A 16163-nucleotide genomic window follows, 5' to 3' on the forward strand; every position below is an offset into this window, starting at 1 on the left:
TACCCCGCAGAGCAGGGGCTGTTCTCATCCCTGTTGACCTGAGGAAGCTGAGGCCCAGGACCAAGGTCAGCAGCAGGAAGGCAGTGAGCCGGGTGCAGAGCCAGAGCTCTGCCCCCCTCCACCCTACCGTGTCACCCACCTTCTTGAGCTCTGTCCCCCGTGTCACCCACCTTGAGCTCCACTGAACTGGAACTGAAGTAGCAAGATTTTTCTGCCCTCCACGGCAAGTGCCTTGTGCATAGCCATGACATTTGATGCTGACTTTTTCTAGCTCAACAAGGGAAGTAATCACACGCCAAATTAAGAGAGGTGCTGGGGTGTGAAGCAGAGCGTGTTCTTGTCATTGGAAGGTCGGTTCCCAGATGAGGTGTCTGCCGGAATCTACTCTGGTTTTAAGAACAAACGTTTGGTGGAGTTCTTGCCTCGCACATGCGAGGCCCTGGGTTTGAGCCCCAGCACCACAACTAAACAAATAAGTTAAATACTCCACATAATTGGATCTCTTCATTTCACCTCAAATAGAGATTTAGGCCACTTTTTTAACTCAGGAAGATAATGATGGGGCCTGGGGTGTACTGGGTGGGAGCACGTCTGATGAGCGTCAAGAGGCCCTGGGTTCCATCCCCAGCACCACACACAGTGAAAGACAATAAATTACATGACATTTTAACCACATTGTCCAGCTGCTGCCAGCACGTGGGCCTCTGGTAAGACTCACCCTGAAAGGCTCGGCACTTTCTCTTGCCGTGCTGTGAGGACCACGTTGCTTGCATTCCAGAAGCTTCGCCTGGTTGGGCTGCCCCCCCGCACCCCGATAGCCTCCCGTGGGAGCTCATGGTGTGTTTTTCAGTCCTCACCAGCTCTCTTGTCCATTTTTTTTGCTGGTATAACAAAAAGCCTGAGACTGGGTGCTTTATAAAGAAAAGAGGTTTATTTTGGCCTTCCTATTTCTGAAGGCCAGGGGGTCCAAGATCAGGGCGCCAACATCTGCTTGATATCTGGTGAGGGCCTCATGTGGCTTCAATTCATGGGGGGGAAACAGGTACCTATAGAAGAGGCAAAGCATGAGGGGTGGCCTCAGCTTATACAGTTCACTCACGAGGTAACCATTCCAGCCCCGTGAGGTCAAGAACTCGCCAACCCTGCGAGATGCATCACGGGGTTTACGAGACCTCTGCACCACCCCATGGGCCAAACCCCCACTAGGAGAGGGGCCCACCTCAGCTTTCCTGGGAACAGACCATATCCAACACAGCCCGAGGGTCCACGTGACAGGTATGAAAAGATGTTGGTGATGGTCCCATAACATCGCAGACCTGCTAAAAACCCCGAAATGCACACTAATGTGGCTGGACTTTATGGCATGTGACTGAGGTCTCAAAAATGACTTTTCAAGGTGAGAGAAAAAGAAACAGCTTTTTTTTTTCTAACATAAAAGACTAAAAGAACTGCAGGGAGAGATAGACAAATTCTCAATTATTGCCAGAAGTTTTAATCTCTCCCTACTATTAATAGGTAGAACAAATAGATAAGAAATCAGAAAGGATCTAGGAGCTTTGAATAGCACCTAGCTGATGTTCTTGGAGTACTCCATGGCAGAACATAGGCTCTCGTAGAGCGACACTGAACCTGACACAACGGATATGCTGAATTAGATATGCTGAATTAGATACTTGAAGTATGTGGAATTTATGGCATGTGAATGACATTTAAAAAATTTTTCAGATGGCTAAAGATTTTAAAACTAACCCTGTTCTTCTGATGGGGTCTTGTAATTTTATCATGGATTGAGGACAAAAGTGTACATACTTTTATAGGGCCCTAGGTCAAGCCCGCAATCTCGACCTCAGGTCAGCCGCCCGCCCACCCTGACTTGGCGCCTGCCCTGAGGTCTGCCTATCTGAGTGTGGGTTCAGCAAGGGGCAGGTCTGGCTTGGAGATCTCCTGTTTCTGAGCTTTGGGTTTGATCCTGAGCCTGGGAGCCAGGCATCTTGTGGAGTGTGGGGGTGGAGGGGCAGCAGCTGTCCATCCCTCTGGCCCTCTCTCAGTACCATCCTCTTCGGCATCCCCTCCACGCCCCCCATACCCCCACCCGCCCCTGTCTTCAGGATCACTGAACCCCTGGCTCTGAAGATGGAGGTCCTCCTGGCTGCACCCTGGGCCTAGGAGAGAAGGCCCCCCCAGTGAGCCCTACAGGCAATCGATTCTTCAGCCACAAGCAGTTCTAGATTCTGCTTCTGACATTCGTTCCTGATTCTGGTTTAGAAATGAAGATGCCGTTTGATACTTGGGTTGGCTTGATGTCCGGCCGGGCTGAGCTGCTTTTATACCCAGTTTTTTTTTTAGGAACTAAAATGATCTAGAGCAACAGTGAGAAGCCCTTGTATTTCCAAAGCGGCAGCTAACGGACCTAAAGGAGGATTCCTGTCCCAGTGTCCCCTGTGCTCAGAGCTGACACACCACACTGGGCACCGCCTCAGTCCCCAGCATTGGGGTTCACTCTGGGTGTTTGTTATGGTTTGGATTTTACGTGGTCCCCAAAGGCTCCTGTGTTGAACGCCTGGTCCCTAGCTGACAGCACTGTGGGGAGGTGGGGCCTCCTGAGAGGAAGCTAGGTCACCAGACACAATCTTTCTTTCTTTCTTTTTGAAAGAGAGAAAGCCTTTTTTTTTTTTTTTTTGTATTTTATGTAGAGATGGGGTCTCGCTAAATTGCTGAGACTGGCTTTGAACCAGTGATCCTCCTGCCTCAGCCTCCAGAGCCTCTAGGATTACAGGTGTGGGCACAATGTTTCTGGAAGGGAATATTGAGACCTTGGCCCCTTTTCCTTCTTTCTCAGAGATCTTGTCACAGGGACAGCTGACCCACAGGGCTGTGCCTTTCGTGGGGTTGAGAGTGGGGAATGCTGTGCATGTGTGAGGGTAGACGGGTTTGGGAAGTCTCTGTACCTTCTGCCGTGAACCTAAGACCACTCTAAAAAGTAAAACCTAAGGGCTGTGGCTCAGGTAGAGCACTTGCCTAGCACGTGTGAGGCACGGGGTTCGATCCTCAGCACCACATTAAAAGAAAAAAAAATAGAGTTTTAAAAAGTTGTGGGTTTTTTTTTTGTTTTTTTTTTTTTAAATCTAAGGGCTGGGATGTTGCTCAGTGGTAGACCATGTGCTTAGCATGCACCAGGCTGGACCCAGCACTAAAACAACCAACCAAAGCCCACACACCGTGAGTGAGTCCCTTTGGATTGACATCCTCATTTGTGTTTGGTATCATCAGAGTTGGGACGTTGGTCATTGTGATAGGTGGGTATGGTATCTCTTTGTTTTCTTAATTTGTATTTCCCTGATGGCTATTTGATGTTGAGCATCCTTTGAAGCAAATAGCTCTCTGAATTTATTCTGTGATGAAGTGTTCAAATCTTTTGTCCAGTTTTTCACCGGGCTGTTGGGCATGGAGTTGCGAGAGTCCTTTATGTATTCTAGAAAACAAGTCCTTTATCAGGTGACGTGTCTTGCAAACATTCTCTCTCGGCCCTGTCTTTTCTGAACAGTGTCTTCTGAAGAACAGAAGTTTTGTGCTTTTATCTTTTATGTTTAGGTTATCATCCATTTTTAATTCATTTTTTACACAGTACAAGATAAAACTAGAGCTAATTTTTTGTTTATTTGTGTGGTACTGAGGATCGAACCTGGGGGTGCTCTGCCACTGAACTCTCTCCCCAGCCCTTTTTTATTTTTTATTTTGAGACAAGGGTCTTGCTAAGTTGCTAAGGCTGTGCTTGAACTTGGGTCTTTTCTGCCTCGGCCTCCTGAGTCCCTGGGATTAGTGGTGTGCACCACCACATTTAGTCAGAGCTCCTCGGTTGGAAAGGTCATTTTGATTTTGAAATGACCTGGTACCTTGGGGTCCATTTGTGTAGTATTATCTGTATAGATCCTTTAATGGAAATGTCTCTCCTACTTTGAATACTTTAATGTAAAAACTATGCTACTATAGTTTCATAGTAACTCTTGAAATCACTGTGAGTTTTCCAACGTTATCCTTCACTTAAAAATTTATTTTGGGGCTGGGGATGTGGCTCAAGCCGTAGCGCGCTCGCCTGGCATGCGTGCGGCCCGGGTTCGATCCTCAGTACCACATACAAACAAAGATGTTGTGTCCACTGAAAACTAAAAAATAAATATTAAAAAAAAATTGTCTATCTGTCTCTCCTCTTTCTCTCTATCTTTAAAAAAAAAAATTTATTTTGGGAGCTGGGGTTGTGGCTCAGCGGTAGAGCGCTCACCTAGCGTTCAATCCTCAGCACCACATAAAAATAAATAAATAAAATAAAGATATTGTGTCTAGTTACAACCAAAAAATAAATATTTAAAAAAAAATTATTTTGGGAGCTGGGGTTGTGGCTCAGTGATAGAGCGCTTGCCTACCACATGTGAGGCACTGGGTTTGATCCTCATAAAAAATATAAATAAAAAAGTTATCAAAAATTTTATTTGGGGTCTCAGATTGTAGCTCAGTGGCGGAGTGCTTGCCTAGCATTTGTGAGGCACTGGGTTTGACCCTTAGCACCACATAAAAATAAACAAAAGCATTTTGTCCGATTACAACTACAATTTTTAAAAAACTTATTTTGGCTATTTTAGATCCTTTATATTTCTATATAAATTTTAGAACTGATTTGTCCATTTCTGTAGACAGCCTGGTGGGAATTTGATTACGGTAGCATTGTAGTTACATAGCTTAACAAAACCTTCTGAACCTGAATGAACACACACACACACAGTGCTTCATTAATTTAGATTTTAATTTCTCTCAGCAATATCTTATAGTTTTCATGGTACTGGTATCACTCATATTTTGTTGATTTTTTTCTTTACTTCACATTGGGGATTTTGGGCATAAAGCCTATTTTTATTTTTTGCTTAGAAAATCTTTTTTTAATTGCTTGTATTTTTAAAATACATGTCAGAATGCATCACAAATCTTATTACACATATAGAACACAATTTTTCCTTAGAAAAATCTTAGTGTTAAATACATATAACATAAAAGTTACCATCTTTACCAGTTTTAAGTGCATAAGTTTAGCCTATTTAATTTTTTATGCTATCATAAATAGCATTTTTAAAAAAATTTTTGCAATCTCTAGGTGAATAGAACTATAAGTGATTTTTGTGTATCAGCCTTGTATTCATCCCTGTTGCTAAATTGATAGCCTGGTTATTTCTTTGTAAATTATTGGAGGCTATTGAAGTTCAGATGTAATGATAACATTCATTTATTTCTTTCTGTGTACCTGGCATTACTCTAAATAGTCTGCCTAGGTCAGATTTCCATCATTATAATAAACACCTGAGATAAACCAAATTATTAAAAGAAAGGTTTTTTGGGCTGGGGATGTGGCTCAAGTGGTAATGCGCTCACCTGGCATGCGCGGGCCGCTGGGTTCGATCCTCAGCACCACATAAAAATAAAAAAATAAAGATGTTGTGTCTGCTGAAAACTGAAAAACAAAAAATATTAAAAAAGAAAAAAAAAAGAAAAGAAAGTTTTTACCTGGACTCCCAGTTTTGGAGGTTTCTATCCATGAGTGGCCGGCCTGTGGCTCTGGGCTGCATGTCCTGGGAGAAGCATGTGGTGGAACAAACCCTCTTACCTTGTGACCGGGGAGCAACAGAAAGCAAGGAATTAGCCAGGTCCTTTGCAAGGGCCCCCAGTCACCCAAAGTCATGCTCCTGGGCCCCACCTCTCAAAATTTCCAAGTGCCACCTTGAGGACTAAGCCTTTACCCACATGGGCCTTTGGGTGACACTTCAGATATAAACTATAGCAGCGTCCCTCATAGATTTACTTTGATTCAGTCAGACCCACAGCATCCCCAGGAGACTGTCTTTGGAGGCTCAACAGTTTTCCCGTGGTCCCATGACCCAAGTGTCATCGGAAACTTGGGATGGGTAAGGGCACTTAGGACGGCAGACTTGGAGTAAGGCCAAAAGTTCCTTTCCTGAGCACGTGCTGTGTGCAGGCGCAGTGCTGGGACTGGCGTGCACCAGTGAGTTCGTCCTGCTCCCTGTTACTGGGCATGGACAGCACAGCCTTCTGAGGAAGAGACTCGGTGACACAGGGGCAGCTTGTGGTCACGGCTGTGATCCTTGAGGCTCAGGAAACCTGAACGCTCTCTTCCAGTCTCAGGGCAGGAGAGCATGGCGGTGAGGACTCAGACCTGGGGCCACACTGGGCTCTGCCACTCACGTGACCCTCAGCAAGTCACTAGCCCTCTCTGAGCCTCAGATTTTTTTTTTTTAATCTGTACAGAATCTGTCCACCACTGTGGTGTGTCACTTAAGTCAGCCCTTTATGCAGAGTGGCTCTCTCTACTTGTGGCCTGCAGACGGGCCCTGGCCCAAGAGGAGAGAAGCATAGAATGCGTCACAAGACGGAGCTTATATGTGACTGGAAGCTTTGATGACAGTTTGGACATTCACACTACATGACGCAGTGAAAATTAACAAAACGGAATAAAACTGACCGTCTCCGCAGATGGTTGGTGAAAACTGGGCTCTCACCACATTTGAGTCAGCCTTTTGTTCCTGGGACCAAAGTACCTGGCAAGAACAAGTTAGAGGAAAAAAGGTCTGTTTTGGCTCATGGTTTCCATGGACCGAGTCCAGCTCCATCCCTTTGGGCCTGAGATGAGGTAGAACATGGGGATGGCAGAGCTTGGCAGAGGAAAGCTTCTCCACCCATGGCATCCAGGAGCAGAGAAGGAGGACGTGGGCCAGGGAGGAGAAGGACCTACCCAGTGACCTACCTGCTTCCCCCAGCACGGTGCCATCTCCCAGCAGTCCATCCGCCTTAGGTGGATCATCATGTGACCGCCTCACGTCAGATTGGTCATGTACACAGCTGTAGGCATGAGAAAGTGCGTGCTTCATAGGTGGTGACGAGATGTAGGCAAGAGGGTGGACTGTGGCACTCTCCTGTGTGGGCTCCAGGTTCCCACCTCCTCTGCCTCCAGGCCTCCACGTGTCCTCTCCCTGGCCTGGTACCTGGGAGGAGTCCTGGCCAGGAGGACGGCCCCTGGGGTCGGCCCACCCACAGTCCATCTGCCTGTGGCACTGTGACTTAACCCTCTCGGAGCCATCTAGTGAATCTGGTGGCATCCTGTGACTTTGGCCTTGAGGACTTCAGAATTAAAGCACCCTTCCTGTGGGGGCAAGGCTAACCCCAAAATGACCCACTCCTTCCTTTTGTACAATTGTTGATGGGTGCATCTGAGCAAGTGCCCGTCGAGACATGGGACCTCTCCTCAAGGGATCTGCAGTTGGGTGGGGCAGGTGGATATGCACCAGCTAATGTAAGCTGCTGAGGCAGGGAAAAGCCCGACTGTGACGAGATCAAGGCCATCGTGGGGGGGGGGGCACAGGGAGAGAGGCAAAGCTGGGCTGCTCGGGGCAGGTGCCTGCTCCCATCTCTGCAGAACCTGCCCTGATCCCTGCGATCACAGAGCACCATAGTGGCTGGGGTGGGGGGGTCAGTGGCCACCCCTGGCAAGGCCCTGGATGTGCTGAATTTCTAGGGCTCTGGGGAGGCCTAGCACACTATTCTTCTGGCCAGAGGACAGCCACCCTCATTTTACTCAGGGGGCTATGAGACATTCGGACTGAGCCTGAATGTCTGCAGCAGGACGGCAGCTGCCACACTGCACTGTCTCTGCAGCTCGGGGCTCCCTTGGCCCAAGCCGCCGGCGCCGTGTAGCTGTTGCAACTTGTGGTATCTGTTCACAGCAGCTCTGGGGGGAGGCGTGCCCTCTCCTGCCCTCCTCTGCTTAGACCTCCCCCTGGCCCAAACCCCTAGTCGTGTGTGAGCCGAGGTGCAGCGATCTAGGAGGATGTCCAGGTGGCTAGATAGCGTGAAGCAGGGCAGAGCTGGGCTGATGGGCAGAGCTGGGATTGCTCACTCAGGATGTTCCCGGGGAGCCGGGTGGCTGTGCTTGGGCCGCGCTGGGTGGTGGGAGGGCACGCCCCTGTGGGAAATGGAGGGGTGCCAGGAGAGGGAAAGGCCTGCGCAGAGCCCCCCGTGGCCAGGGTGCGTGTGGCTTGCCAGGCCCGAGTCTTTCCCTGCCCCGTGAGTGGGGGCAGCCATCACCCCCCAGCACTGTAGCTTTCCCTGTCCTGCATCCCTGCAGACTCCTGCCCCGTCTTCCTCAGCACCCGGACAGCAGCTGCTTCAAGTGCTCACCCTTTGCACTTGGGTGGAGGTCAGGAGCCCCTGTGGCTTCCCCTGGCCCCTCGGACGGCTTCTCTGTGACCCTCACAGTGTTCTGCCACTGACCTGAACCCCAACCCGCTAGAAGCTCCCCGAGGGCAGAGCTGCCTTTGTCTTTCTCAGGCATGTCGGGGAGGAAGCAGGACCTGTGGGGCACAGCGCCGGCCAACGTGGCTGTCCTTTGTGGGGGCATGTAGCCCCGGAGGCACCGGGTCTGGGTTTGTCACAGCCCTGCTGCATTCTGACTACAGAGTGGGGACAAGGGACACATGGCCCCCAAGCGCCAGCATCCTGGGTCATCTCGTCCCCCCTGCATAGAGCTTTTGAGAGCTAGCCCCTGGTGTCAGCCCCTTTTCTTCTTAGTGCTGAGGTCCTAAGCTGTCCCCCCTTGGGAAGGGCCTGGCTGCCCCAGAGCTGCCTGATGTCACTTTGCTCTCCTCCCTCCCCGTTGGCCTCCAGTATGCCTGGGTCGAGAAGCACTTCGGTCCCGACTTTCTGGAGCAGATTGTGCTGACCAGGGACAAGACTGTGGTCTCCGCTGACATCCTCATAGACGACCGGCCGGACATCACAGGCAAGTGGCCAATGGCAGGGAAGGCGCGGGTGGGCCGGCCTCGGGACTCATGTCTCCCTTCTCCCCAGTGGTCACCCCCAGCTGCCTCCTCGCCCCTGCCTGCCTACGCTGTCCGCAGGAGCGTGTCAGGTGTCCACTGTGCAGCCCACACTGAGCTGCCTCCTGGGGACTTCTGGGGTTGGGATCCGTCTCCAGGTTTAGGCCTCATTTGCTGGGTGGCCTTGGGGAGTCACGTTGCATCTCCAAAGCCTTGCCTCCTTCCTCATGGAGAGCCAGGACCTGGCTCTGGTTTTCAAACCTTTGTTTTTAGTTAATGCCCCCCTCCCACCCCCAAATACACATTTTTTTTTCCTCTCAGAAGCAATCTGGACTGAGCCTAAGGTATGGCAGGCAAGCAGAACATGGTTTCTCTGGCTGAAGGTGGTTTGGAATTGCATTTGTCCCATTTGCTTATAGATGCCCCCCTCCCCCAAATGAAACAGTAAACCTGACTTTTGAAGGAAGAGGACACATCATTGGTTCACGTAGCTGGGAGGGTGGGATAGGAGAGCCTCGGGCCCAGCTGAGTCAGCCTCCTGCTCTCCGGGCCCTGCCCTGGCCTGGTCTTGCCAGCATCTGTGGGCAGGGCTCTCTCTTGGTTTCGGTCATCAGTAGTTTAGGGTCGTGGGCTGCTCTTTTGGACACCCCCAATAGGAAGAGACTTTTTCTTTCCTAATGGCTTTTGGAACTGGTTTGGGAACATGTCCATCTCTTCTCCAGACCTCTGTGTCCAGAGGTCCACGGGTGCATTCACCCTGACTTCATGGGTGGGCCAGCCCCTCTCAACCATGTGGTTTCCCAGGGAGACCCAGGGTCACAATTGCCCATGGGGACTGTGACCTCCAGGAGCCCAGAGGCCACTTGGAGCAGGAGGAGGCCTGTGGGAAGGAGCTGGTGGGGGGCATAACCTGAAGGGGCAGATCCACCAGCAGCACCCGTGTGGACAGAAGGATGGAAGCTCAGGGGGCACATGGCCAACAGCTGCATGGTTGGTGCCTGCCTGTTCCTCCCCCACAGGCCAGCGCTGGGTGGCTGGGCACAGAGAGGGCAGGGCAGGCTGGACACCTGGCTCAGCGCAGACCCTGCCCCGGCAGGTCAGATGCAGCACACTGTCTCCGTGATGAGTGGAGCGCTTCCCACGCGCTGCACCAGGTGTCTGGCGTGAGGTGCCTGTTGGGTCCTCATGCCTCCCATGGCAGGCTCTGGCGCAAGCACCCTTTACGGGAGAGGAAACTGAGTCATCGAGGATACTCAGGACCTGGTCCCCGGCTGCGCCCTGGGGCCCCGGCCTCGGAACTGAGCTGTTACTTTCTCACCCACAGGGGCAGAGCCACACCCCACCTGGGAGCATGTTCTCTTCACGTCCTGCCACAACCAGCATCTGCAGCTGCAGCCCCCCAGCCGCAGGCTGCTCTCGTGGGCAGACGACTGGAAGGCCATTCTGGACAGCAAGCGGCCCCACTGAGCTGGACTACGCTTGGGGCTCCTCCACGGGGCCCTGATCTCAGGGCTCCCAGCTCGGGGCCAGTGGGACCGTGGGGACAGCGCTGTGCTGGGGCCCCCCAGGTGTCTGGGTCACGATGACCTCCTGCTGCGTGGCCCTTCCCCTCCCGGCCCTGCCAGGCCTTAACCTGATCTTGGGGCAGGGCTGGGCGCCCTGGAGCCTGGGACAAGGCGGTTTGGTCTGACCTCAGGCACTGGCCCTTAGCTGCCAGGTGAGGAGTCCAAGCCACTCTTCAGAGGCCCTCTCTACCCTTTTGGTAAGTTCCCTGAGGTGTCAGGGGTTCACTGGTCCCAGGGTCGCAGCCCATCAGCAGAGAGTGCCAGGAGCGTGACCGCCAAGGTGCTTCCGGTGGGCATGAGCCCCTCACCGCCTCAGCCTGGCCCCCCGCGTCCCACCTGGCCTCTCCAAGTGACCCCTCGTGTATTTAGAGAATCCTCAGGGGGTTCCAGGGGCCACCAGGCTCCGTCCTAGGAGACAGCTCTGGCCGGGCCTGTGACCAGCTCCGCAGTGTCTCCCTCCCCTGTCCCCGGGCCCACTCCGCCCAGGAGAGTCAGCAGGCTTGAACGTTTGCGGAACGAACGAGAAATAAATGCTGTTCACATATGGCCTGAGCCGTGGCCTCCTGTAGCCCCTGCCCCACGATCCTCTGGCGTCTGGCCCCGACGGAGCCCTGCTGTGTGTCAGGGGTCCCAAGGGGCAGAGGAGGGGCACGGCTTCCCCCGTGCTGGGCCTTCCAAGGTGACCTCGTGGGGTGCAAGGTAGGACGACCCTGATGTGGCAGAGCTACAGCCTTGGGGGTGTCCTTGGTCTACCCACCTGCCCTGGTCCTCCCTCCACACCTGCCCTGTGCCCCCCCTGGCCCACTCAGTGGGGTACAGGGCTCCCTGCCCTCCTCCCAAGGCCAAGCTCCTGCAAGCTCCCAGGAGCTCATGTTAGAACCTTGGCTTTTGTTCCTCTCGAGCCCCTGGGCAGTGACAACCTTGGGGGCCTTTGTCCTTAAAGAGAACATAGGCTGTCCACACCCCTAATTTGCCCCTCTGGACAGGCCTTTCGGGGCTGCTCTGGGGAGCGAGGCCAGGTGGGAAGGCAGGGCAGGAAAGGCACACCCCGGGCCAGGTGAGCTTGGTGGCTTCCCGGCTCTCAGGGTCTCGTGGCTTAGGCCCCGTCTCCCCAGCTGAGGGAGCAAGGGCCCCTCTGGGCTTGGCCAGTCACAGCCGTCCATGGTGCCACATGGCAACTTGCAGACTCTGTCCCTACCTGGGCTTTAGCCCTTGGACTGAGGGAGAGGCTTGGCAGGTCATTCTGACCAGTAATAAGTTGGGGCTATGCCACATGCTCCAGAAGCCACCAGCCCTCAGGGCCATGTCCAGAGGAGTCCAGGGCTCAGAGGCCCAGCTCCCCAGCTGCTCCTAAGACGCCCTACTGCTGTGACACAAGGTGAGTCACTTTCTTGTGTTTCCTGGCGGCTGGACGTCGCTGTCTTCCTCTCCACCTGCCCATCACCTCTCCACGCTGCCTACAGCCAAGTCCTTATTGGGGGTGGGGGGTCCTCCAGCCCTGGGCGGCCCAGGACCTTGCAGCCTCGGGCCACAGCACTGAGAGCGCCTTCCCCAGGACTTGGCCCTCAGGGCTTTGGGGTGGAGAGGGGCTGTTGTGCACCTACTATGTGCTAAACCCAAGGACACAGCCGTGAATGAGGTGCCGCCAGCCCTGCCCTGAAAACACCGTGACCATAACTTGAGGAGCAAAAAGCGACTTGCCTTCTTTCTGCCATTGAGAGAGGAACAAACCTGTGGCTTCCTCAGCCCTGTCTGGTGTTTTCCTCCTCCTCCTGCCCAGGGAGCACCCAGGCCCAGGGTGGACTTCACGCAGGGAAGCCTGCAGGTCTTGCCTCTGGTCTCCAGCAGTCCTTATCTTTGTGCTGAGGACACCCAAAGCAGTGTCCACTGACCCTGGGTGAGCGGGAGGAACAGAGGCCCCTTCTGTTCACACATGTTGGAAAATACTTAAGAGCAGAGAGGGGCGGCCTGGTCCCCTCTCCTGCCTGAAATCCCTCCTGGCCTGAAACCCTGTCTGTTTTCCCTCTCTCGCAACCCAGGGGTTTTGTCCAGGGCTGGGCTGGCCCAGCTCTTCTGTCTATTCCTACAAAAGCTACAGCAGGAAAGTTGGGCTCCCAGTCTTTCTGGACGCTGGCTCCTTGGAAGCCCGATCCTTTGGAAATGAACGTGGCCCTGAGTTTTAAAACCCAACCCCACAGCTGCTGCGTTTGTTCTCTGCTCAGCCAGTCACTCCCCCAGGTGCAGACCCTTGAGCTGCTACAGTTTAAGGAGGAGAAGTAACTGCAGGGGAGAAGATGCTTCAAATGCAGTCCCACCCGCTGAGCCATCTCCAGGTGGACAAGTGGTTGGGAGCAGGAGGAGGGGCCCCAGAGCTCAGCTCCAGGTTGGCCCTGACACAGGCTGTGCCACTGAGGTCTAGGTGGGAGGGAGGGGAGAGCCCCCGGTTGCAGGGACATGTTGCAGGAGAGACTGGGGCAGGAGGTGCAGCCTGGCTAGAAATGCAGGGCGTCGGACTGCTGCCGAGTGCTGCTGCCCACAGTGTGCCCGAAGCTGCCGGGACCCAGGCCAGGACCCCAAAGCTTCACTGTCTTGTCGGATTTTACCTAGTTTAGGAGTCCACTTCCCCACAGGGGAGCTGAGCTTGGATCTGCCTCGAGACAAGACAAGGTCCTTGCCCTGGGGACACCTGGCTGGCCACTGGTCCCTTGCCTTGTGACCCCTGGCTGGCCTCTTGACGGCTCTGCTCTTGTCAGACATTGAGATTCACCCCGTTGAGTACTGGAAGCCAGGTGCAGTGGCATATGCACCTGTAATCCCAGCTACCCTGGAGGCCAAGGCAGGAGGATCACAAGTTCAAGGCCAGCCAGGACAACTCACCGAGACCCTGTCTTTTTTTTTTTTTTTTTTGAGAGATTTTTTTTTTAGTTTTCGGCGGACACAACATATTTGTTTGTATGTGGTGCTGAGGATTGAACCCGGGCCACACGCATGCCAGGCGAGCGCGCTACCGCTTGAGCCACATCCCCAGCCCCAAGAGACCCTGTCTTAAAATTTAAAAAATTCAAAGAAAGGCTGGAGATGTAGCTCAGTGGTAAAGTGTCCCTGGAACCAATCCCCAATACTGCAAAAGAAGGAAGGAGAAAAAAGAAAAAATTTTGTAGGTCGGAGGTAAGAGTGCTTCCTAGCTTGCATGAGGCCCTGGGTTCAATCCCCAGGACTGAAAAAATAAGAAAAAAAAAAGGAAGAAAATGAAATATTGGAAATATTCAGAAACTCTAGGATGGGAGCCCCTAGAAGGAGCCACGTCCCCTCGGGGGAAGGAGATGGGGAGTCTGCCATGACAGTAATGTAGGGGGCAGGTGGGATGCCCGGGCCATACTCACGGGTGTGAAAGAACCTTGCCTCTGCTTTTTGGTCCTGGCAGGTGACAGAGGCATCCCACTCCCGGGGGGTGGGGCAGGCCGCTCCCGGGTGTGAGGCAGCAGAGACCCAGGGGCTTCCTCAAGGCCCAGGTCTTTGCTTCGGTCAGCCGTGTGCAGGAGGGCGTGTAAGGGGCTCAGGGCCCTCCTGCCTGGGCCACCTTCCTCCTCTCTGCGGGGCTCCTTTGCACGACTCAGGTCCCACTGTTTGGTCTGGTGGAAATACCGCCCATGCACAAGGAGCGTTGGTCGGGTGTCCTGCCCTCTCAAAGGGCCACACGGAATCGCTGGCCGACTATCGAGCTGTCACGACATCACTTGCCCCTTACTGCTCACTTCTTCTACGGGGTGCACGTCCTGTTGGGGACACCAAATAAAGGCAGGAAGTCCTCCCCGCTGCCATGGCGCGTGGGTCTCTTGGGCTCAGGTGGCCCTTCCTCTGCACAATGACACCGTGGAGGCTCTGGGAGGCAGCCAGCCTGTCCCAGCATCTGGTGCTCTTCTGCCAAGTCCCTTCAGCACTAGCCTCTGTGGACAAGTGGCCTGAGTTCAAGACAGAACCGGCCACAGCTCCCCAGCTGTCCCCTGCCCCGTAACAAGCACTGCCCACTCCCTGGACTCCCTCCTCCCACCTCTCCAGGCTCATGCCGCCATCACAGGTCTGCCAATGGAAAGGCCTCCCGGCCAGGCACCAGACTGCCACGTACCCGTGTCAGAAATGCAGCTCAGGCCTGCTAGTGAGCAAAGCTTGTGCCCACGGAGCCCAGGCGTGCTTTGGTGCAGGGGACTAAGCAGCGTGTCCAGAACTTTCTCCACCTTCCTGGTTCATTGGACCCTGTCTCACTCTCCGTTCTATTTCTCTATCTCCCTTTGACTGGCAAACTCTTCCCCACGGCAGAGCAGCCAACACCAGCATCTCCAACCCAGGCTCCATGCCCGGAGCCACCAGCTGGGCTCCTCAGCCACAGCAGAAGCATCACAGAAAGGGCCAGAAGGACGAGTGGTCATATTAGTGGCAACTGCAGTAGCAGGATCTGTGACAAGGGCTTTGATTTATGCCTAACAGCCTCACCACTTGAGGCTTGCCGAGACGCGGTGACTGGTATAAAGTCAAGACATCCCCCTCCCTGAGCATGTCCAGGTCCTTTGAAGACCCAGGCTACAGATCAGAGCAGGCACTGCAGAGACTCATCCTGCAACCCAGGAGGACAGTTTCCAAATGAGATTTGCTTGAAGCATTTGGGTGGAAGCATCCAAATGCACAGGTGTTGGGTGAGATATGGCAGGACAGAGGATGAACACTGTGAGCACCATGGCATTTGGCTGGGTGCATCCTGTGTCAGGCCCCACAGGTGTGGGACGTCACCAACGGCACTTCTTATTTTTGTAGCACTGGGGATGGAACCCAGGTCCTTGCACATGCTAGGTGAGCTCTCGACCACTGAGCCACTCTCCTGGCCTGTACCACACATCCCTTTTTAAGCCCTCGGGGTTTGTGGTTGGAGCCTTAGGTGGGTGGGCACGGTCCTCTGCAATGGTTTGACCTTCTTTACGAGGGCTCTAGATGCTAGGGAGAGAGGCTTCGGTGCACCAGCACAGGGAGCTGTGGTTTTGTCTAACAGTTGCAGAGCGGAGGAGGAGGAAGAGGCAGCTTGCCATACGGGCTGGACCAAGTCCACCTACCTACAAGATGTGCAATCAAGGGCTGGGGTTGTGGCTCAGAGATCGAGCGCTCGCTTAACACGCATGAGGCACTGGGTTCAATCCTCAGCACCACATAAAATAAAATAAGGTATTGTGTCCACCTACAACTAAAAATAAATATTAAAAAAAAAGACGTGCAATCATGGCCTCCACAGAAGCAGGCCTCGGGACCCCTCCCTTGCCTGAGCCTCCTTGGTGTCTTTTTGACTGTAACATGGAAACATCAGGAAGTCCCTCAGAGTGCCCCTTGGCACCCAGCCATGGCCTGACGCTGGTGGCTGGGATGTCAAAGGTGCAGATGAGAGCCCGCTGGGGGACTTGCGGGTGGCATGGGCCCAGGCATGCTCGCTGTACGATCCAGGGGTTTTAGGGCGGAGAGACAGGGCGGTTTCTTCTGGGTCACCGTTTGCCTGTTAGCTGAGACCTGATCCCTGACATCACTGCAGCAATAGTCAACTCCTCAGCACTCACTTCTGTTCCAGAGGCTGATGAGCTGCGTCCAGGACCCCCCAAACCACACCCTGGAAGCGGAGCTCATTTCATCCAGCATCTGAGCCATCTCTGCATGACTAAGACGGCAGACAAAGCACCCGGGGCTAGTT

At 53.6% G+C, this 16163-nt stretch overlaps 1 protein-coding gene across 2 annotated transcripts in view; it reads left to right on the top strand.

The window, feature by feature from the left end:
• The window catches only part of Nt5m (5',3'-nucleotidase, mitochondrial), a 31947-nt gene extending 21411 nt beyond the window's left edge, over positions 1-10536 (top strand). The window contains exons 4-5 of one of the 2 annotated variants that reach the window (XM_077801160.1): positions 8722-8848; positions 10192-10536. In XM_077801160.1, coding sequence (XP_077657286.1) covers positions 8722-8848; positions 10192-10340 — 276 coding nt within the window. In that variant the 3' untranslated portion in view covers positions 10341-10536. The remainder of the gene's footprint in view (positions 1-8721; positions 8849-10191) is intronic. The other variant, XM_026408724.2, reaches the window with a different exon arrangement.
• Positions 10537-16163: the final 5627 nt, after the last annotated feature.

Source organism: Urocitellus parryii, chromosome 7, assembly GCF_045843805.1.
Source record: "Urocitellus parryii isolate mUroPar1 chromosome 7, mUroPar1.hap1, whole genome shotgun sequence".
NCBI classification, from domain to species: domain Eukaryota; kingdom Metazoa; phylum Chordata; class Mammalia; order Rodentia; family Sciuridae; genus Urocitellus; species Urocitellus parryii.